Source organism: Canis lupus, chromosome 3, assembly GCF_011100685.1.
Source record: "Canis lupus familiaris isolate Mischka breed German Shepherd chromosome 3, alternate assembly UU_Cfam_GSD_1.0, whole genome shotgun sequence".
NCBI classification, from domain to species: Eukaryota; Metazoa; Chordata; class Mammalia; order Carnivora; family Canidae; genus Canis; species Canis lupus.
The window spans coordinates 73,545,241-73,568,228 of NC_049224.1; the positions used below are offsets into that span (position 1 = coordinate 73,545,241).

At 39.0% G+C, this 22,988-nt stretch overlaps 2 protein-coding genes across 4 annotated transcripts; one reads left to right on the plus strand and one right to left on the minus strand.

The window, feature by feature from the left end:
* Nucleotides 1-1,102: 1,102 nt before the first annotated feature.
* Nucleotides 1,103-17,129, minus strand: LIAS (lipoic acid synthetase). 3 transcript variants are annotated; one of them, XM_038533461.1, is made up of 11 exons: nucleotides 16,925-17,125; nucleotides 15,288-15,460; nucleotides 14,495-14,588; nucleotides 12,933-13,013; nucleotides 10,651-10,807; nucleotides 10,507-10,564; nucleotides 8,694-8,822; nucleotides 6,862-7,007; nucleotides 5,356-5,426; nucleotides 4,440-4,551; nucleotides 1,103-1,430 (listed from the first exon to the last, which is right to left on the minus strand). In XM_038533461.1, exons 1-11 carry the CDS (start codon nucleotides 16,967-16,969, stop codon nucleotides 1,375-1,377), a joined length of 1,122 nt encoding a protein of 373 aa, XP_038389389.1. In that variant the 5' UTR covers nucleotides 16,970-17,125; the 3' UTR covers nucleotides 1,103-1,374. The 3 variants fall into 3 exon arrangements, with proteins under 3 accessions (XP_038389389.1, XP_038389388.1, XP_038389390.1); XM_038533460.1 differs by lacking the exon at nucleotides 16,925-17,125 and adding an exon at nucleotides 16,761-16,914; XM_038533462.1 differs by lacking the exons at nucleotides 10,507-10,564; nucleotides 10,651-10,807; nucleotides 14,495-14,588 and having other exon boundaries at nucleotides 16,925-17,129.
* On the plus strand, nucleotides 17,110-21,531 carry RPL9 (ribosomal protein L9). The gene is made up of 8 exons (XM_038533463.1): nucleotides 17,110-17,218; nucleotides 17,671-17,717; nucleotides 17,804-17,919; nucleotides 18,459-18,554; nucleotides 19,512-19,644; nucleotides 20,767-20,847; nucleotides 21,058-21,172; nucleotides 21,440-21,531. The coding sequence occupies exons 2-7, from the start codon at nucleotides 17,672-17,674 to the stop codon at nucleotides 21,162-21,164; spliced, it is 579 nt and encodes a 192-aa protein (XP_038389391.1). The 5' UTR covers nucleotides 17,110-17,218; nucleotide 17,671; the 3' UTR covers nucleotides 21,165-21,172; nucleotides 21,440-21,531.
* The last annotated feature ends 1,457 nt before the right edge of the window (nucleotides 21,532-22,988 follow it).

The following is a 22,988-nucleotide window of genomic DNA, read 5'->3' on the forward strand; positions in this document are numbered from 1 at the left end:
TTTATTTATTTAAAGATTTTATTTTTAAGCAACCTCTACAGGCTGCATGGGTCTCAAACCCACGAGATCAAGAATTATACACTCCAGTGACTGAGCAGTTAAATGGCCCTATTAATGCATCATTGCCCCTGAAGCAACAGATGTTGCTTCCGGAGATGTTTAAAGTTGGGTTAATTTTACACGGCAAAATTTATTAGAATCTATAAAGAAAGTATAAGTCAAAGTATATATGGCTCCCCTGAGTTAAATTAAAATGTAAATAATGTTCGAAGTTATGCATTACTTTTATAAAAAATACTAGTTCACCTACTTAGAAATTCAAAATAGAATTGGCCTTCTACATTGCAGATTTTACAATATAGCTATCTAAAAACTTCTTTGTAAGAATGTAGTAGAAAAACAGGATTAAAATTAAAAAAAGAAAAGAAAAACAGGATTTAGAGTCAAAAGATGGAAGTTGAGTTCTAGTACCTAGGGAAGAAAATCCTCCTTCAGGTCATTAACATCATATACAACCACCTCACCAATGTGGTGTGAAAAAGAGAAGGAATAAATGGGATAGTGCACATGAATGTAGCAAACTACTATAAAATGAGGATTAACACCCTTTTTCTTAGGTTATATTTCTGTCTTCAATAACATCATAATCTTGATTTCACAGAGGTCGTAAACAAGTAATTAATGTAAAACTATTTTCCATTGCTGAAGAATCAGCATTCAAACTCTTCAGCCTTTCTAAATTATTCCAGTGATGCTGTAGTACTCTGTAAAGGACATAGGCCAACTCTAAGTAAGCAGATCACAGCCTCGATCTATACTTTTAACATTTTATTTATTTATTCATGAGAAACACAGAGAGAGAGAGAGAGAGAGAGAGAGAGAGAGAGAGAGGCAGAGACATAGGCAGAGGAAGTAGCAGGCTCCTCCCAGGGAGCCTGATGTGGGATTTGATCCCTAAACCGGGATCACACTCTGAGCTGGAGGCAGGCGCTCAATTGCTGAGCTACCCAGGTGTCCCTATACTGACTGTTTCATCAACAGTGTCATTTTTCAGAAGTGAAATGTGATGACGATGTATAGGTAACAGGCTTGGAAGCTTTTCTCCAAGTTTTTCAAGTATTTTTAATTATACTGTTAACAGTAAAACTCTTAAAAGATATTTTATGATTACATCACAGCAATCAATTGTTTAACAGAACACAGAACATATGCTAAAAGACAAGTGAATTACTTAATTTAAATATGCACAGCTATTGACATGTTTCTTAAAACAAAGAGACTGAGGTATATCCACTGAAGTCTAGGCATTCTGGTACCACTTCTATTACCATCTGGAATCAGATATTAAAAATTCCTGTGATCTTGAAGGTCTCATTATGTTTTAGAGGACTTTTTTCTTTTAGCCACTAGATTTTTCAGGAAAAATTCACCTATTTAGGAAAAATGAAAACACGTTAATATCAATTTAACATAAATTTCAGAATCATACTTCAGTGTTTCCCTTTTTTTAAATGTTAAGCTCTATACCACCGTGGGAATTGAATTCATGACCCTGAGATCAAGAGTTGCATGCTCTACTGACTAGAGTCCACCCAGCACCCCATTAGCTGTATCTTTTTTTTTTTTTAAAGTAAACTCTACACCCTATACAAAAAAATTTTAACACCAGTCTCTATTATTCTTTCTAGTAACTCAGTATTATAAAGGGTGGCCCTTTTGTATCTACGGGTCTGCTTTTGAACATTTTTTCTACTTTCTGTACACTATCTATTCCTCATCACTGACAAAGTATTGCTGTTGGCACAATTCATTTTAGAGAGCAATTCTGCTATATTATTAGCCTGGATCTGATGTTTATAAAACAGACCTCACTGCAGTTGAGCAGACTCGTCTGATGGAATCCCTTTAGCTTATTCCCCTCTAGGGAAGCAAGAGCTCTTCATTTATAATGGGTTTTCTCTCCAGCCCCACAGTTGTGCTTGTGCATTAAGTTAGCTGTTTAGAGGGGGCACATTCCCTTTTCAGGTCATGAGGATTCCATTTAGTCTCTCACTGTTACAGCACAGCTCAGTTAGTGGCAGAGACCAGCACTGTGAGCCTGATTTTATGAGGAGTCTAATGAACTTTGCTTTGTCATCTTAATATACAAGTATAACCACAATGACCATATCTGTACACAATCACCGAGAATCCCAAGGTTTATAACCCAGCCAAGTAATGGAGAGTTAGTCATGCCCCTCCATACCTTATCTAAATCTGGCAGGAGTAGAATCAACATTTTCAGGCCCTAGCCCATCATCTGAATCTAATGTTCTACGTAGTAGAATTTGCTCTTATCCTGGTAACTTTGTTTTTTTAAAGATTTTATTTATTTATTCATGAGAGACACACAGAGAGAGAGAGAGGCAGAGACACAGGCAGAGGGAGAAGCAGGCTCCATGCAGGAAGCCTGACATGGGACTTGATCCCAGGTCTCCAGGATCACGCTCTGGGCTGAAGGTGGCGCTAAATTGCTGAGCCACCCGGGGTTGCCTCCTGGTAACTTTAAAAACATTACAAAGTTCATAATTCACTTTCTTGTAAATGTTAGAAAATTCTCTTAAAACAAAATAAAAACTTTTCAAATGATTTTACTTTAACCACTCCGGAAGCTGATGTTAGTCCTATCCTTTACTTATGTTTTCAGCTTGTCTGCAGAATTATTCTTGCTTGAAGAATACATCACTTTATTGGCTTCCAAATTCCCCACATCCTGTGAGTCAGTGCTGAATCAAAGTCTTAGGTTTTATAACTAGGATAAGCTGTTGTTAGTTCATTAAAATGTCTTGAATTTCTTTATAGGAACACACTGAATATTACTAATATACAAACATTAGTTTTTGCCAATGTGTGCCTAATTTAGATCTATAATTTAAATGCAATATATAAAACAATCATCTAAAAGATAATTTAAAGTAATCATGTGGTTTAGACCTATCAAAAAAATAACTGTTTATTCTTCAAGAAATTATAATTGTTAAGTCCAACTGGCAGGGAAAACATTATAAACATTTTTTGGATTAAATTCAAGCTTTAGATATGTTCTTACAGACTTTTTGATGGCCATTATCACATGACTTTTTATCCCTTGAAGAGGCTTTCCTTTTACATATATAAGCCCAGGGTGTGATCCTGAAGTCACAGGATCAAGTCCCACATGGGGGTCCCTGCATGGAGCCTGCTTCTCTCTCTGCCTGTATCTTTACCTCTCTCTCTGTGTCTCTCATGAATAAATAAAGTATTTATTTATTTTTTTAGATTTTATTTATTTATTCATGAGAGACAGAGAGAGAGGTAAAGATACAGGCAGAGAGAGAAGCAGGCTCCATGCAGGGACACAATGCAGGACTTGATCCCAGGACCCCAGGATCATGCCCTGAACCAAATGCAGATGCTCAACCACTGAGCCACCCAGGCATTCCAAGGCTTTTCTTTTCATAAGTCAAATCAAGCTACTAATCAAACTAAGAGCTGAAATTACAAAGGTGAAGAACTGCGGTGTAGCTAGAAAAAGCAGTAAAAATTTTTTTCTTTTTCTTTTTTTTTTAAAGATTTTATTTATTCATGACAGACACACAGAGAGAGGCAGAGACACAGGCAGAGGGAGAAGCAGGCTCTCCATGGGGAGCCCAATGTGGAACTTGATCCCAGGACCCTGGGATCACACCCTGAGCCGAAGGCAAATGCTCAACCACTGAGCCACCCAGGTGTCCCAAAACATTAGAAATTCCTATATGGAAAATAATCTTACAAATTTTTTTTTGTTGCTTCTGGGAGGAAAACCACAAAGATATTAATGAATAAGCAGCAATGCAGTCAGATACTTTTTAGGATTTAAACTGATCTGAAATTAGCAGTTTAGAGATGCAGCTGGCATGACTGTCAAATGAATATACATTTTTCAGAAAACCATGTTATTTACTTAACTGGTATTTGTCATTTCTGAATAACCTACTATTGAAATCCATACAAAGAATAAGCTGATTACTCCTGCTTTCGTCATAGTAGCTGAGCTATAAACGGGGAAGAAATTCCTTTCTTTTTTTTTAAGATTTTATTTATTTATTCATGAGAAACACAGAGAGAGAGGCAGAGGCATAGGCAGAGGAAGAAGCAGGCTCCCTGCAGGGAGCCTGATGTGGGGACTTGATCCTGGGATCACACCCTGTGCTAAAGGCAGATGCTCAAATGCTGAGCCATTCAAGTGTCCCTGAAGGGATTATTTAAGGAAAAAAACAGATTTAAGATAAATTTTTCCTTAACATGAGCCCTATGGAGCAAAGTTCCTAAGGATGTTCCAGAAAAAACTTACTTTTCCTACAAAAGGCAACCACAGCTATTATAATCTTCACATGGAAAGTTGTGGTCTAAATAAAACCATCCCCTGCAGTGTAACTTACCTGCTTTATATGAAGAACGCACCAAAGGGCCACTTGCAGTATAATGAAATCCAAGTTCATTTCCTACTTTTTCCCAGTATTTGAACTTTTCAGGAGTAATGTATTCTTCAACCTACATTTAAAGAATTAATTCAGATAGATTTTAGAATTTCCCTAAATAATTTTGATTCTGTAGAAAATCTATGCTCATACATTCATGAGCATAGTTTCCTGGTTTTCACTTCATAATTTATCCAGTTGCCCGGAGGCTTTCCTCCTTTTCTTCCTCACAGACTACTTGTCCACTGGTTACTACCCCCTATATCAGGACTTGATTCTGGGGAATTAGGAGAGAAAATACCAATTTTGTAGTTTGTTAACTATTCCAAAAGATAAAAAAAATGAGACCATCTATAGAGATTATGTATCTGTATTACTCCTTCACTAACAGGTATGAACAAGAATTAATCATACTTGTAAGATTCCTGAGGCCCAAGACTTCCTTGTCTTGTCTTGTATCTTGTGCTTAGCACTGTGTGTAGACAGTGTTACCAGCACCCATATTATAGACCAGATGTGCTGTATTCACAGTTACTACTCAACAAAAGTTTCTTAAATGAATGAAATAAGATTGACTTTTCTTTTTTACATCACCTCTGACTCTAAAACAAGTCACAAGATGACCACATGCAAATGAATGCAATTTCTCAACTATTTCTTTTTTGTACATTCACTTAAGTTGTACAATTTTTAGGGCAGCAAAAAAAAAGTGCCAGAATATCTGTTGGCTTTATCCAGAAAATAAAATGGAAACTGGGACTTGGAAATAGACATGGAACATTCACTAAAAAGCCAGCAGCTTCTTAATTGTACCTATGGACAACAAAGACTTAATTCAAATTACCAGCAAACGTTCAGCAACTCAAGATTGCAATACCTTAAGATGGCGCTTTGTTGGTTGCATATATTGTCCTAAAGTCAAACAGTCCACATCAGCTTCACGAAGTGCTATAGAAAAAAAGGGCACACATTATGTTAGCATATTTTAAAAGGATTTTTTAATTAAAAAAAAAAAAAAAAACAAACATTTTAAGTAATCTCTATACCCAAAAGGGGACATGAACTTACAACACTGAGATTAAGAGTTGCATGCTTTACAGACTGGGCCAGCCGGGCACCCCAAGATTTTTTTAAGTAATCTCTACACCCAACATGGATCTTAAACTCACAACCCTGAGACTGAGAGTGATATGCTCCATTAGAGATTTAGATGCTGAAATGGTTGAAATGGTTGATTCAAGCATAATTTCCCTGGGCAAAATTTTACTTCAGAACAATGTGAATTTTACCCTGGCCTATAATCCTGATGTTGGGAGGTAAGACTATATCCATTTGAAAGTGCCAGGGAATATGAAAAGATTGAAAAAATAGGAATGAGTAAGACCATGGAATAAATACTAAAATATGAGTGAAGGGGGTTTTGAGCAGGAGTCTGTTAGAAAAGGTGAAAGGAACAGTATATAAAAGGGTTGAAATTGGAGTCCCTGGATGGCTCAATGGTTAAGTGTCTGCCTTCTGCTCAGGTGGTGATCCCAGGGTCCTGGGATTGAGCCCCTGCATCGGGAATCCCTGCTCAGCAGGGAGTCTGCTCCCTCTCCCTCTGCTGCTCCTCCTGCTTTTGCTCTCTCTCTGTGTCGAATAAATAAATGAAATCCTAAAATAATTTTAAAAGGCCTGAAAGCGCCCATATTATAGACCAGATATGCTATATTCAGTTTTACTAGCTGTGCAAGACATGCTCTAGAGGATGTGATTTGACCTATCATATATGAGAATTTTTCCAGTAAAACTGTAATTTTATTCTAGTAATAAGGACCTTTTAATTACTATTTGGAATTGTTACTCTTAGAACCAATAAACAATGGCAAGTAGGCAAAGGATCCTCAACTAAATAACAGCCTTTTTTTTTTTTCTAACCAGTTTATAAAGCCCAAGAATCACAAAGCAAATGGGCTTATGAGACTAAGATTCATAAAGTCCAAAGCACATCATATTATGTGACAGTGTTACCAGCAAGCTCTTCCTCAAAGGCCTGGCTTCATTTCATTCATCTTGTCACTGCCTGTCAGAGCTCCTGGTACCTGGCACCTGGCTGGCTCTTAAAACTGCAATGACTAAATAAGAAAAGTGGATAAAATCTTATTTTCACTTGATTAAAGGGTAGGGAATAAAATGGGATACAAATTTCATATCCTGAGTTTTCTGCATATCATCCCATAAAGTTCCTAAGAAAACATACTTCCTTTCCTTTTTACGCTATTAGAATCATATCCTGTACTTTGTTTTTAAGGGCACTTTCACTGAGACCATAGAGGAGGCATAACAGGGTCTTTGAAATGGGGTTCCTCAAATTAAATGAAAAAGAGTTTTCATTTTTTATTACCTTTCATTGTTGCATATACTTGCTCATCATTTTCACCTAAACCCAACATGATAGAGGTTTTAGAAATCACATCAGGCCGAACTTCCTTGGCGTGTTTCAGTACGCGCAGAGACTGGCTGAAATTGGCCCGGGGATCACGAACTTTCCTTGAAAACAGCAGGGCTGTTGTCAGCAAGAATAACCACAAGCTCAACTAAGTACATAGTTATGCAAGCAATCTAAAAGACCAGGAGAGTACATTCTGAACACTGTATTATATCATGTGGTTTGATACTAGCATTTGGTGCACAAGTGTCTAGCTGTTACTTTGATAAAGAAAATCAGGCTTCACTGGGCCCCTTCATTCTGCCTACTTTTAAGGCCTTTTAAGCCTTGGGCAGAGAAAGCTAGAACAGAAGTAAGTTATGAATTACTGAGAAACCAGAATTTGAAGCTGAGAATGAGTGATTGCAAGGGATAGTCAAGAGAAAAGGGAAAAAGAGTAGAAGTAAGAAAATCTCAATACTGAACAAAGGAAAAACTGTTTAACATGAACCCACATTTCAGAGGCCTGAAACTTTTATGTTCAGTGCTTTTATAAAGACCAAGCTGCCCTCTGCTGGTGAGTATATGACACTGACATCTCTTAGGTAATGCAGGATTCTGGAATTTTCACTGGAAAGGATAATGTTTCTTAAGTGAAACCAGGGAAATTGGCACCCACTGGTGGTAGTATCATGAGAAATGACAGGGCTGGAACAGGCTGTGTGTTAGACCTCAACAGCAGCCAAACCACCATGTTTTAAGTGGCGAGAATGCCAAAAGGACAGAATTGCTGACTATTTGATGTTAATCCAGTGTTTGTTTGAATTTCTAGTGCACCTTTATTTTGTGTAACTGACTTGCTGTTCTTATTTTTAATCAGAGACTAGCTCAAAGGAAGAAAGGAAACCAGTTTGTGAATTTAAAAACAATCACAAAATCGACAATAGTGAACATAATTACTCTTGAAAGTATGTCTCCACTGATTTTAAGTTATGTTCCCTTAATGTTTATGATTTAGTGGAAACACTGGTTATTGTTTATCATAGTTTTTTCAAGTTCTATAATACAGATAATATGTAGTGGCCAGTAACAACACTGCCAAATATACTTTACTAAAATTAAGTAAGATAAACATACTAATCTTTCTGAAGGTTAAAATAATTTTTATCTTTCTGATATAATAATGAATTATTAGTGTGGCATAACAATCTGGAAATTTTCCTCACTATTAACATTATTAGAAAGAATAGTACATATTTTTTTAAAAGAGATTGAAAATACATCTGAATGAGAACTGCTCCTTTTGTATCACTTATTGAAATTTTAGTGCCAAAAGTATTTTTAAAAGTCTTTTCTTGGGTAGCCTGGGTGGCTCAGCGGTTTAGCACTGCCTTCTGCCCAGCTGTGATCCTGGAGACTGGGGATCGAGTCCTACGTTGGGCTCCCTGTATGGAGCCTGCTTCTCCCTCTGCCTGTGTCTCTGCCTCTCTCTCTGTGTCTCTCATGAATAAATAAATAAAATATAAAAAATATATATACATATGCATATAAATATATACAGTTAGGTTATAGTAATCAATATTACTGGGTGGAAATATTACAGATGGTGCTTATGCTCTTTTTGTTAGGAATATTTTCTGATTTTCAGAAAATATTTTGTTACAAAAGGAAAGAGAAAAAAAAAAAAAAAAAAAAGGAAAGAGTTCACTTTGTAAAAGTCAAATAGAAAGTTCTCCCCTGCAAAAAGTAAGAAAATATAGCAGATGCTGGCCCTCCAAACTTGCCAGTTACTCTGTATATGTAATCACCTCTGTAATTCTGGAACTGTTTCTATATTATGTGCATACACATCTAATCCTGACAGAGCAACTTTCTCTATTGCTTTTAGGTCTCCTCGGAAATCAGGGGTGAGACATTCCACAAGAATTTTTGGATTCCTATGGGGAAAAAAAATAAGTATCAAACTCAGGCAAAGCATTGACATAATTATTACTCAAAACAGAAATTACTAGTACTCATTAAGTATCAGTTTCAACACAGGCATCTTTGGAGTCTTGCCAAGGAAAGCATGAACACATAACTAAATGTTCACATATAAACTGTTTTATGAAAAAATAAACCCTGAACATCAAATATATTGTACATAGTAGTTAAAATACATCTGCATGCAAATAATGATCAGAATAAATTTTGAGGTTAATAGACTTACACTTTATTGAGAAAGTATTAAGAAAAAATTGCTTATAACAATTATAAACATTAAAACATGAAATATAAAATATCTTTTTATTCTTTGCAAAGTAAATTGGGACATTTCTTATGTGAATGCAAGGAGCATTTGATTGCTTTAATTCTGATTTCTTTAAAAATTCATCAAATAGTGTCATCCTCCCTTCCTCTACACAAATATTTCACAAGTGCTGTAGGTTTAAAAAACTATTTTCTGAGTTGCTGAGTCATGAGCTTTGCTTAAATGAAATACAAGTTAAACATTAATCTTCTTATTTATATTCTGGCTATATCTATGCATGCATTCAAGCATGAAAATGTGAACTAGGTCACAGTGCTGTTCCTTTAGACAGCAGCAGAAATGACTAGAACTACTGATAAATTTTTTCATAAAACCAATGGCAAAGTTTCTGGAGCTGTCTCCTGAGAGAACAGATGTAGAAAGAACTCATACATACCCTCTCACAGATATAAGAGATGCTGAAAGAACATAGCTTATAACTCCCTGTTTTTTTAATTGTAAAGTTGAGACCAATTTGTGAAACCAATTTAGTGGGTTGCAAACAGAGCTTTTTAAAGTAAACTATAAAAATAAAAAAAAAAAAAAAAAGAAAAGAAAACACTGGGGAATCATTAGAAAAACATTTACTAAGTGCCAGGTGCTCAACTAACACTAAGCTATAGGTAGTAAGCATAACACCCTTTTTTAGTGCTTTTTAAATAGATGGGATTAAATATTAATAAAATGTAATGGGTAAATTTCCCAGGGCAAATGCATATGAATAAAATCTATATCAAGCATTGCATATTTTAACAATGTGGGAGTTTATCTCATTCCATATACTTTTAGAGGATGATTTATTCAAAATTAGTGCTGGAAGACTGTAGTTTTATATATTTTTAAAAAAATTACTCAAAGTTTAAACTAACACTCAAATATGAAGGACAGCTTTTATGGACTAAAGGTCTAGGGCAGCCTGGGTGGCTCAGCAGTTTAGCGCCGCCTTCGGCCCAGGGCGTGATCCCGGAGACAGGGATTGAGTCCCATATCGGGCTCCCTGCATGGAGCCTGCTTCTCCCTCTGGCTGTGTCTCTGCCTCTCTCTCTGTGTCTCTCATGAATAAATAAATAAAATCTTAAAAAAAAAAAAATAAAGGCCCATAAGTCTGTGCTGCTAAATCCCTAAAATTCTATGCAAATATGTATCTGCATGTTTAAATATACTTTTTCCAGAAAAAAGACCATGTAAATTTCAGGAGATTATCAGAAGGGCTTATAATCCCCTAAAAGGTTAATAACCTCTGCTTTAAGGTAACCACCATAAGTAAACTGAATTTATATGGGCTAAAAAAAAAAGCCCTCAAATTACACAAGCAAATGAAAAACATGTACCTTTCCTTTAAGTATGATACAGTCTTTGCAAAATGCTCAGCTCCTCCATCAGGCATATCTAGAAACAAAAGAGTCCACTGCTCAAGATGATGTTGCAACTTAGTAAGAGCCAATTTCTGGAGGAGGCAATGATGGTACACTAACCATCTCGATCCACAGATGTCAGGACAACATAATCCAGACCCCACTCTGCAATTGCCTTTGCAGTATTGTAGGGCTCACTGGCATCCAGTGGAGGCGGATTTCTTGCAGTTTTAACAGAACAAAATCTGCAACCTCTTGTACATGTGTCACCCATCAACTAGAACAGAGATGTTACAATTTAAATCAAATACATGAATGGCCCTAAAGAACATATGTTGAGAGAATAAAGCAAATTACAAAACATATGAGTACAGTTTGATTCTTACAGGAAATTTGAAACATTCAAAGGTAAACAAAATATAGTTAAGGAATACAAATATATGTAATCGAACTAGAAAGAAAAGAAAACGATAAACTCAGAATTAAAAATAGTGTTAAAGGTAAACTCAGAATTAAAAATAGTGTTAAAGGAGCAGCGTCTGGATGGCTCAGTCAGTTAAGTGTCTGACTCAATCTCAGTTCAGGTCCTGATCTCAGGGTCAAGAGTAAAAGCCCTATACTGGTTCCATGCTGGATGTGGAGCCTACTTTAAAAAAAAAAAAAATTGTTAAAGGGGGAAAAAAAGGTGATGTACAGGGGGGTTCAAGGTAATGTTAATGTTCTACTCTCAAGCTGGAGTTACCAGGCTGTCTATTACTTAGTTACTCTTTAAACTTACATATAGTTTATATTCTTTTGTACCTATTTAATATTAATAAAAATGATTCTAAAGGAAATAAAATATTCAATTAACATATCAACATGGGGGATCTTGGGTGGCTCGGTCAGTTAGGTGTCTGCCTTCGGCTCAGGTCATGAGAGCTTGCTTAGGCGGAGAATATGCCTCTCCCTCTCCCTCTGCCCCTCCTCCCCCTGTTCGTGCTCAGGTGTACTCTCTCTCTCTCTCTCTCTCTCTCTCTCTAGGCACATGCCCTCACTCTCTCTCTCTCAAATAAATAAATGAGATCTTAAAAAAAAAAAATCAACATGTAAGTCTCTGGAGTTAAATAGAAGTTCCTTCTTGTTAAATAGATGAAACAACACATAAACTCTGCTTCCTGTGGGTTATTCTGTAGAACACTGCTTCTGCTGCTACAGGTCACTATTACATTCTGCCCTATGCCAAGCTAAGCCACTGCAGATGTTCTGGGGCCACTGGAGTTTCAAAGCTGCAAAGTAATAGGTTGAGATTTGGAAGAGAAAGCTCTTCTTTATGTTTAACCCTTGCGGGGGCAGGGGCGGGGGACATTCATAGCTATGTCCTAACATCTCATAAGGATTTCTTGAAACCTAAACTCTTCCCAGAAATCACTCATAAGTCAGTGAGGAAGGGCCAGGCAAGGGATGAAACCAGAGTTTTCCATCATGGAGTGTTCTAAATCACTCCTGCCTTCAAGAACAGAGGTTCTGTAACTTGGATAAGCTCCAGGGCCAGCTCTATTTCATAAGATTCCTTGGTTCCTCAAGTAAATAGCCTTCTGCTGGTACAACTCAAGACATTCCCAGACAACTATGACCTTTCAGTTGCACAGATTTTAGATTTAACCCCAATATCTCAATCTCTGAACCCCTCTAGATATATATGGTAGAGTACACAGTTAATGGCAATTGTTATTCCAACACACTAAGATTACACATCTCACCCTTTGCCATTTAACTTGCAGGGCCCTCCTATGGGGGAGGAGCTTATGTCTCTACCTCCATTGCTATTTGGCTTGGCCATGTGACTTACTTTGGCCAAAAGAATGATAGCAGGCATGACCAAGCAGAGGCCTCAAATGTGCATGGATGGTTGGTTTGCCCTCTGGTGCTCTTTCCATTCTTCATGATAAGAACATGGATGGCTTGGAAACCTGCTGGTCTAAGGAGAAAAAAGCTCTGTGGAGCAGACCTAAACCCTGAGACCCCAAACTACTTCCCGCAGTCCAATTTTAGCCCAGTCAAGATCAGCTATACTCCAGGCAACCAAATGGCCACGAGAGACAAAAATAAATGCTTATTATTGTTTAGGGGGGAAAGGTTAAGCAATCATGAATAACATTTCCAAAATGGAAGAGATATCTTAAGGCAGCACATGATTAACTGTCACATACATGGAAAAATCAGTAATAGATTTTATTCAGAGAAGGATGAGAGCATATCATCAGCTAGATTATTCTGTCAGGTTTTTTTTCCTCACATTTCTCATAAATTCACATGTAACAAAAAATCTGGTCACAGATTCATAATGCACATTTTTAGGAGACACAAAATATTCCTTTCAGTTTCTAGACTAAAACTTTATAGTCTGAGGTTGTTCTTACCATGATGGTGGCTGTGGCGGTGGCATATTCTCCACCTCCCCAACACTCTCCAATGTTGGGACATCGAGCTTCCTCACACACCTGTGAGTAAAGGGAATGGAATAGAATCAAGTTGAAAATATTAACTAACTGAGCAAATTAGTGATCAGGCATGTGTGTGTATGTGTGTCTTTATTTTTTTCCTTTTTCTTTTTCTTTTTTCTTTCTTTTTTTTTTTTATGACAAACAGAGAGAGAGTGAGAGAGAGGCAGAGACACAGGGAGAGGGAGAGGCAGGCTTCAAGCAGGGAGCCCGACATGGGACTTGATCCCAGGACCCTGGGGTCACGCCCCAGGCCAAAGGCAGGTGCTTAACTGTTGAGTCACCCAGGCATCCCAAGGTCCCATTTTTAAATTAAAAAGAACATGAATGGAGACGCCTGGGTGGCTCAGCGGTTTGGTGCCTGCCTTCAGCTCAGGGTTTGATCAGGGAGTCCAGGGATCAAGTCCCACGTCGGGCTCTCTGCATGGAGCCTGCTTCTCCCTCTGCCTGTGTCTCTGTCTCTCTCTCTGTGTGTCTCTCATGAATAAATAAATAAAAATCTTAAAAAAATAAAAATAAAAACAACATGAATGTATATATTTCATATATGCAAAGAAGGTCTGGATGGAAATATGCTAATAAATAAAACTGGTGTAGTTAACATTTGGGATTGCATATATGACACATTTAATATTATATTCTTTCCAATAAGCATGTACTTAATTTGTAACACAAAACACATACAAAAGGCAGCCCCGGTGGCTTAGTGGTTTAGTGCCGCCTTCGGCCCGGGGTGTGATCCTAGAGACCCAGGATCGAGTCCCGCGTCGGGCTCCCTGCATGGAGCCCTGCTTCTCCCACTGCCTGTGTCTCTGCCTCTCTCTCTCTCTCTTTGTGTCTCTCATGAATAAATAAATAAAATCTTTAAAACACACACACACAAACACACACTCACAAAAAAACTCCTAATATTTTTTGTACTATTAAATGTGAAATTAAGAAATACAATTTCTTATTTCTTTTGCAAGGAAAATGATTTAAAAAAATTTTTTAAAGATTTTATTTTTAAGTAATCTCTACACCCAATATGGGGTTCGAACTAACAACCTCAAGATCAAGAGCTGCATGCTCCATTGACTGAGCCAGCCTGGTACCCCGAGAAAATGATTTTTAAATGTATTTCCATTACTGATAATACTGCATCCCTAAACATCTTTAGTCACTTTCCTTGCTACTTTTTTTTTTTTTAAACAACTTTATTTTTTTAATTTTTATTTATTTATGATAGGCACACAGTGAGAGAGAGAGGCAGAGACACAGGCAGAGGGAGAAGCAGGCTCCATGCACCGGGAGCCCGACGTGGGATTCGATCCCGGGTCTCCAGGATCGCGCCCTGGACCAAAGGCAGGCGCTAAACCACTGCGCCACCCAGGGATCTCTCCTTGCTACTTTTGATTTGTAGTTTATTAAATTTTAAGTTACACATATGCAGAAACACCATGACTTTTAGTTAACAGGGAAATTTAACACTTGAAACTTACCGTATGAAGATTCAGATTCCGCAATGTATTTTTCAGTTTATTGTAATTTTTCCCCATGGGAATCTCTGTCTTTAGCCATGGTGGTAGTCTTAACCTGAGGAAAGCCAAACATAACTATTAACCAGGAAGTTTTTGAATATCTCATTCCCCAGTGAATAATACTAATAAAAAGTTCTGTATTTGTTCAGAGAAAAGAGAGATCCCACAAGTATACTTTCTGCTCAAGGTTCCAGATTCATGATGGTTATTAAATGGGAAAAAATTCTAAAATTTGGAGTGAAGACTATGTATCCTCAGGTTCCCCTTAGTTTATATCCACTTGTGAACTAGAAGTTGTCGGGTAAAGTATCTCCCAAAACAATTTGCCCTCTGTGTGAAATTACCTCACCATTCTTTTGAATAAAGCAAGGTATCCATAGGTCATATGTACATTGAATAGGAGGAGCAACAAGTTAGATCATCAATACCCAGTAACATGAAAAATTTATCAAGATCAAATCAACTAGTAGCAAAATGATGTTTGCTCTATGAAGAAATTTCATGCTACATGCAAAATGGGAGATGGTGGTATAGGATGGCTAAGTCCTAGGAAGACTGAATAAAAACTATTAAAAGGCACAGAGAACAGAAGAGGATTCCACCAATTTCAGGTATTTACCTGTTCTACGTCTGATTACTTCTTTCTAAGGATTTTTAGCTAAATATACCAAGTCTAAATAAAATTATAATCTAGGGCTTGGTTATATCTGAAAATAATGCACAATGAAGGAATCTATCTCAAAATTTCAATTACCTCTCTCCTTTCTGGCGTTTTAAGTTTCCTTTATATTCATCCCACTTGCTCTTGTCTGCAAGATCTCCAGATACAAAATCTTGAAGGTCTGGTCCATTTTGTAAGAATTCCTTTTTTTTATCTGGCAAGGAACTTACTGTTCGGAATGGACTGCATAAATATCTTCCCAATACCTAAAGACAGAGTTCATTATGACATGTATTTAGTGGGGTTTGAAATAATTTAGTTTTAACCCATTTTAATACCTAAAAGAAAAGGTAAAGCCAGAGAATACAGAAATTATGTAGAACAATTTACAAGCTCTGTGTAGGAGCTCAGAATCTAGGATTAAAGTCGCAAGAACAAACGAAACCTAAAAGAGAATGGCAACTGTTTACTGCTGGAGGTACAAGAGATTTGGAAACCTTTGGACCTGGCTAACATATATCACACTTTTTTTTTTAAGACTTTATTTATTTATTCATGAGAGACACAGAGCGAGAGAGAGGCAGAGACACAGGCAGGGGGAGAAGCAGGCTCCATGCAGGGAGCCCAAGTGTAGGACTTGATCCCGGTCTCTAGGATCACAACCCGGGCCAAAGGTGGCTCTAAATCACTGAGCCACCCAAGCTGCACTATGTCACACTTTCTTGTAATCCACTTAACTACTAACAGTCTGTCTTTTATAAAGTTTTAACTGCAGTATCTGCAGATGTCACAACTTTGAATTTTCTACTCCAGCGTCCAGTCAAGGACGTTTAAAAGGAAAATTTGCAATAAGTCTCTCTTATTTGGGCTTTGGAGAGGCATAGGTGTTAAAATATAGAGGGAGGGACCCCTGGGTGGCTGGGCGTTGAGCGTCTGCCTTTGGAGATCCTGGAGACCCGGGATCGAGTCCCACGTCAGGCTCCCTGCATGGAGCCTGCTTCTCCTGCTGCCTATGCCTCTGCTTCTCTGTCTCTCATGAATAAATAAAGTATTTTTTTTAAATAATAAAACAAAATACAGAGGTAATACTCAGTTGGTTTCAGAGAACTGAAAGGCAGGAAACCAAACCTAATATTTTAATTTTCTAGATTACATTCTATGTTTCAATACGGTAGTCACTCAATATACATTTATTGACCGTTAAGCAATCACTGGCTTCTAGATCTGAACCAGAACAGTAAAATCACGAGTCAGTACACGTAAGGCATGAGAACCTTCAACAATTGAAGAGTGCCTGTTGGGGTGCTGCGGGATTGCTACTGCATTTGATGAGTGCCCCTAAAGAAGGGCACAGGTTTGCGTTCTCATCGCTCAGACGGGGGTCTACTACAAACTAAGAGCCCCAACACAAAGCAGGAATTTGGGGTGCTCATCCCAGGGCTCCTATGATGCTCCCACTAATACAGGGTTCAGTTCTCTCTGATAAGCCGGGGGAGGGGGGGGGGGGGAGGAGCCCTCCGCATCTGCCAGAAAGACCTCCCTAGAAACCAGGATCAGAGACCCTACCTGATCGTGGGTCCGGAGAATTAAATGAGATACTACACGAGGAATTTGGGAATAGCGCCTGGCTAAAGGTAAACGCTGAGTAAGAGCCAGCCTCATTACTGGGCGCTCTGAAGAGATGGGAAACCGTCCACCCGAGCCCGCACCCTGCGGTCCCCGCCGCTCACCCGGGGCCCCACGGTGCAGGCGGCGCCCCCGCAGCGTAGAGACATCCCTCTCCTTTTTTTTTTCTAGCAGGGTCGAGGGATCATGAACTCCCGGGAAAGACAGATCAACAAACCGTCGCTCTATTTATGACAAGGAACCTGAGCCGCCGCGGATCCAGCGGAACCGGAGCTGCTCCGCAATTGGCTGCATTAGCCTGGTAGCGTCGCGCACTTATGACGCCAGACGCAGGGCCCTTACGGGCTACAAGTACGTGATGACGAATGACGCTCTCTCTTTGCCGCATCTATTGCGAGGTGAGGTTGTCTCTGAGTTTTGGGGGTTTGGGGAATCTGAAGCCATCGGCTGTGGGAAAGCCAGTGGCGCGAGTTTGGCCCTCGGAGCCTTTATGCCGGTTGTTCCTCCGCGCGCCGAGCGCCATATGGATCTGGCGGCGCTGGGATTCGAGCCCTGTGTTGGGCCTGTAGGGCCTACCCCCGCCCCTCAGCGTTGGCGTGATGGCGCCGCCTCAATGGGGCGCCTAGGGTTGCGCTGAGCGGGAGCTCGCCCTCTGTGCGCCTAATGTCTTCTTGGAAGCTGCTCGTTCCTGGTCAGGACCCAGCGGGGGCTGCTCTCCCGCTCGGGCCCCCTGCGCCCTCCCCGGGGTTTCTGCTTGCCGGCCTCCGGTAGCGGGGGAGCTCCGCGCAGGGTGCTGTGGTCGCCAGCAGGCCTTGCGCCCGCCTCGTAACGCCACGCGTTTGTGTTTCAGAATGAAGACCATTCTCAGCAATCAGACTGTCGACATTCCAGAAAATGGTAGGAGACCTGATGTTTGTGTTCTTACGTCTTTACTGCCTGCTATGTGCCTTGTTCCGAGGCCTCACTGGTATGTTCTCTCCCAGTCGACATCACCCTGAAGGGACGCACTGTGATCGTGAAGGGCCCCAGAGGAACCCTGCGAAGGGACTTCAATCACATCAACGTAGAACTCAGTCTTCTCGGAAAGAAGAAGAAGAGGGTGAGATACGGGTTGTTGTTGTTGTTTTCCTAACACATCCGTTGTTCGTTTGGGAGGTAGGGATTGATTAGCTCCGAATTTGGTCGCTCTAAGAATTAAAGAATTGAGGTTCAGTGTCTCAGCTTAAAAATTTTGGTGTCCACAAAAGTGTGGCTAGTCTCGGTGTTAACGGCCTTCGTGAAGTGGAGAAAGGAAATAGTGAATAGGTTATAAAGCTCGATGTTGGTACGAGTCATCGTTTGTGTCGAGGTCTTAATACTGTTAAAAGTTAGGCTTCTTTCTCTCCTGATTATTTCGTGGGAATCTTGGGAACCAGGCAGGTCTTGCAAGCTCTCCAGGCATGAAGTATGATGCAACTCGAAAAATTAGTATTTCTGGGTTGACATTCCCTTGTGAGATCATTGAGGGCTTTTTATATGTGGTGGTTTTAATCGGGGTGGATACTGAAAATGTAGAATAATTCTGTGAATAAGTGAATTTTTCTTTCAGGCTTCCTTATTAACTGGAAAGCCTCTCACGGAAGTTTTGTTCTGTTACAGCTCCGAGTTGACAAATGGTGGGGAAATAGAAAAGAACTGGCTACCGTTCGCACGATCTGTAGTCACGTTCAGAACATGATCAAGGGCGTGACACTGGTAAGCAGACGGACCAGACAGCTTGGCTTGGGAGGGGAAGGAGTTCCTCGGCTGTACTTCACCTATGCAACATCAATGTCTACTGCAGAACATAGATTATGCCTGTAACTTATTGAGGTCTTTGGGTAAAGGTGATCTTAGCAGTTTAATAGGCGTTCGTTGGTCTTTGGGATTAAGTGATAAATGTTAGTGAAGACAAGATGGTCTTAGTAGGCTGATGGTGTTTTTTTTTTTTCACATAAAATTCACACCTTTGGGATGTGTGTTTTGTTTATAGAGAACGTAGCATATAGGGTACGCTTTGCTTTTTTTGTTGTTGTTGGCTTGCCTCTCACCACCAGGGCCCCTTGAGGGTGTAGAAAAGGCTGGATCAGCTTTCTGTGCTCCGAGTCTACTAACAAAAAAACCTATTTGATGTCACTATTCTCTATAACTCCCTCTCCCCCCAGCCTTTAAGATCATGTTGCTGTCTTTGCTGAAACGATTTTCTTTGCATTAAAACCCAGCCCATTCAGAGTGCACCCCATAATGGCACCTTTCAACTCCATTATAAGCCTATTAGGTCATGTTTCCCCTATTTACCTTGCTACCAGAGTAAGTTCCTTGAGGGCACAGAGGCCTGTCTGAATTCTTACCATCTGGCATACTGTAATAACTCAAATGTTAGTCTCACGTCCAAGAAGAAGGGCTTTGGGGTTCTCATTTTTAAAAGCTGACATTGTTTACTGCGGTCATGGGGGGGGGTAATAAAGTAAATGCTGCTTTAAAGGGTTTTACAGTCTTGAAGAGTCAGAAACGTGTTTATGTATACAATTTGGAAGATTTTGGTCAGGTGACAATGCATTCCTATGTGAAGACTTTCATTTTTAAATTATAAGTAATGTCAGCATCCTACAAAATTTAGAAACTGGTTTTGTCTTTGAAATTGCTCAGTTTTGCTAATTGTTTACCTAACAGGGCTTCCGTTACAAGATGAGGTCGGTGTATGCTCACTTCCCCATCAACGTTGTTATTCAGGAGAATGGTTCTCTTGTTGAAATCCGAAATTTCTTAGGTGAAAAATACATTCGCAGGGTTCGGATGAGGCCAGGTATGTGCATATGGTTCAGAAATGGTTCCTTTTTACTTGTGAAGACTGGGGTTTGGGGTTGGCTATAAATCCATACTTCATAATTGTCCATTTTGATTATGCTTGTAATAACTCTTGGTGCCAGTTATGGTTTTATATCCTGTTTGTACTGATTGTGATTCCTAGAGGCTTGTGCACTAGAGTAGTTTCAGGGAGTGTTAGCAGAGTTTAATTCTCTTTGCAAAATGTGAAATCCTAAAATTTGAATAGCGATGAATATCAGACTCAGATCTCAGTTCTCCTTTCAACTTTGGGCAAATCATCTACCTTTGTGCATCATTGTAGTCCTCTAAAATTGGGAACATCTATGGTTAAATGAGTTAAAATCAAAATGCACTTGCAACAGTTCTTGCTTGATAACAGTAAACACAGAAGCATTAAAAATTTTATTTTTAAGTAATCGCCACAATCGTTAGATCAAGAGTCACATGTTCCATTGACTGAGTCAGCCTGGTGCCCCAACAATTAGAAAATTTTAAAGCTTAGTGCTCTCTCTTTTTTTTTTAAAGATTTTATTTATTTATTCATAGAGACAGAGGTAGAGACCCAGGCAGAGGGAGAAGCAGGCATCATACAGAGAGCCTGATGTGGGACTTGATCCAGGGTCACGCCCTGGGCTGCAGGCGGCGCTAAACTGCTGCGCCACCGGGGCTGCCCAGTTTAGTGCTCTCTTGAAGCTTCTTGATTCCATTGGGGTGGAAAGAAGGAATTCTTAGTATCAGTTTAATGAACAAAAATAATTGTGTGGTATTAGCTGTGATCAACAGCATTTAGTGGGGATTGTTATATAACACTTTATAATGAAGCTTTGCACAGCTAAGTTGTGCTAGCTGAATACCATCTTACACTTCTTGACTGAAGCACTGAAGGTCTGACTACTCTGGAACAAATTTGTTCAAGCAGGAACACAAACCAGATGTTGTTGCCCAGATAAGTCAGGTCCTATAAAATTAGAATCTCAAGAAGTTTTATTTGTTGTGTGGAGTCTTAAATGGAATAAGTTGCTACTTTAAATGTTTTTAAATTGAATATACAGATTTGATTTTATGTTGACATTATGTGAATGCCTTTTTCTCTTTTTAGGTGTTGCTTGTTCGGTATCTCAAGCCCAAAAAGATGAGTTAATTCTTGAAGGAAATGACATTGAACTTGTTTCAAACTCAGGTTTGCATGTTTAGTATGCCTAATTACTGCCTATGAAGTTTTGTTTAAATCTTGTAGTTGAATACACGGTATTCTCTGAGCTTTTTAATTTGTGGAATTAAGTAAAACTACCAAGATACAGAGGTTTTTAAGTATGGCATTTAGTAAAATCCTTTTAAGATGAGTTTGGCTATAACATAATCTACTTATTTTTTTTTTTGCTGTTAATAGCTGCTTTGATCCAGCAAGCAACAACTGTTAAAAACAAGGATATCAGAAAATTTTTGGATGGTATCTATGTTTCTGAAAAAGGAACAGTTCAGCAGGCTGATGAATAAGCTCTGAGGTAGGTTCTTGGCAGTGTCTGTAAGTTTCCTTACTGGTTTAGTTATAGAGGTCTTAATTTACTAAGTCTGGAACTGGAGTTATAATGGCAGAAAGTGAGTTACATTCTGGAACACACTAAATTTGGCAGAATAAGAAAATTGCCATGCATTTTTCCTATGAACTCTAGTAAGTCAGAATCTTAGACAATGTTTTAGATTATTTAAGGTAGAACATGTTTCAGAGGGTATTGATGGGAATTGACAGATCTTTTCATTTCTTTTTACAGTTGTCCAGCAACAGAAACAGCAAGATGCCAGATGATTTTTCAGACTTATTTGTGATACCTTAAGAATGCAATAAAAACTACACTGATTTGGGGCTTTTTCTTTCTTTTTAAAAATATTTATTTGAGAGAGACCCAGAGCATGAGTTAGAAGCCTGATGCAAGGCTCCATCCCAGGAACCCAGGATCATGACCTAAGCCAAAGGCAGAGGCTTAACCAACTGAGCCATCCAGGCACCCCTGTGGCTTTTTCTTAAACCAATAATTCTTTCTAGCTATTTGGCAGTTAAACCATTCAGAAGTAAATTGTTTTGTGCCAAGAACAGTAACAAGGAATAGAACAGGAATTTTTTTCTAGTAAAACTTTATGGGAGAATTGGCTGAATTTGGTTTTTCAGGCAAGAGGAATACAGTACCAGTGACAGGCAACACTGTTCATCATTGGATGTAGAACTTTGGGGGGAGATCCTGAAGGTATCTACTAATTCTACAGAGGCATAATTTGAATATTTGTGAGGTAAGTATGCTTGAGTCACCTGTCTGGATACTGGTAACTTGTGTAGAAAGCAACAGAGTGGAACAAAGTGATAAAGTTAATTTGTGTTCATGATAAACAGGGCTGTTGTGTCCAAGATACTCTATTCACTCTCTATACTACCTCAGCTTTTTACTCCCATATTCAGTCCTTGACTTTTTTTTAAGAAATTGATAACACTCAAAATCCCCCAATTCTGTGTGTCACACTTCAAATATGTGACCATACTGGACTAACTTAGCAGGGTTGCTCCCAACCTCTTTCTGCAGTTCTCCCATCTCAACTGATGGAAACACCAGCCTTATATAAAGTTTTGAGATTTTTCATAACTTAGGAAATGAAAAACTACATTTTGCCTGGATTTGTATATTAGCTTTTTGGCTGGTTATCTGTTTTCAGCAGTAGTGAGAATGCTTTTCTCAACCTCCACTGTGTCTGATTGAGTGACTGAACTGGCCTTGCTATTCTTCAGTACCACTGCCTTAAAACCTTCAAGTTGTCTTTTTAGAAGTCCTTTCCCTTTGTTTGTTTGTTTGTTTGTTTTGAAGTCCTTTCCCTTTGGAGTGGCAATTTAACTTTCAAGTCTATTGTCAGATATTTTCAGTGAAGCCTGCCTTGATCACCCTATTGTGTTGATTCCTCAGCCCCATCCTAGCATACCTACCCTTACCTCTGCTTCACTTGCTTTTGTCCATAGCATTTATAATGTAATGTGGTTTACTTTGTTGTGTATTGGTTGCTTTTTTCCAGTTAGAATGTAACCTTTGTGAGGATGGATCTTTTCTCACTGGGATATTCAGAGTACTAGGGACAATAGTGCCTGGTGCATAGCTATTTGCGGGGTGAATGGTACCTAGGTTGCCAGGGAGGTACCATTCAACCTAGGTTGAAGACTCACCAATGGGACTGGAAAGAAATGTTTTGGAAGGTATTGAGGATTATATAAGTGATTTTGAAGGTTGAAGAAAATTCCAAATGGCAATATTTTAGAAGGATAAAGGTGTTACAATTGAGAGT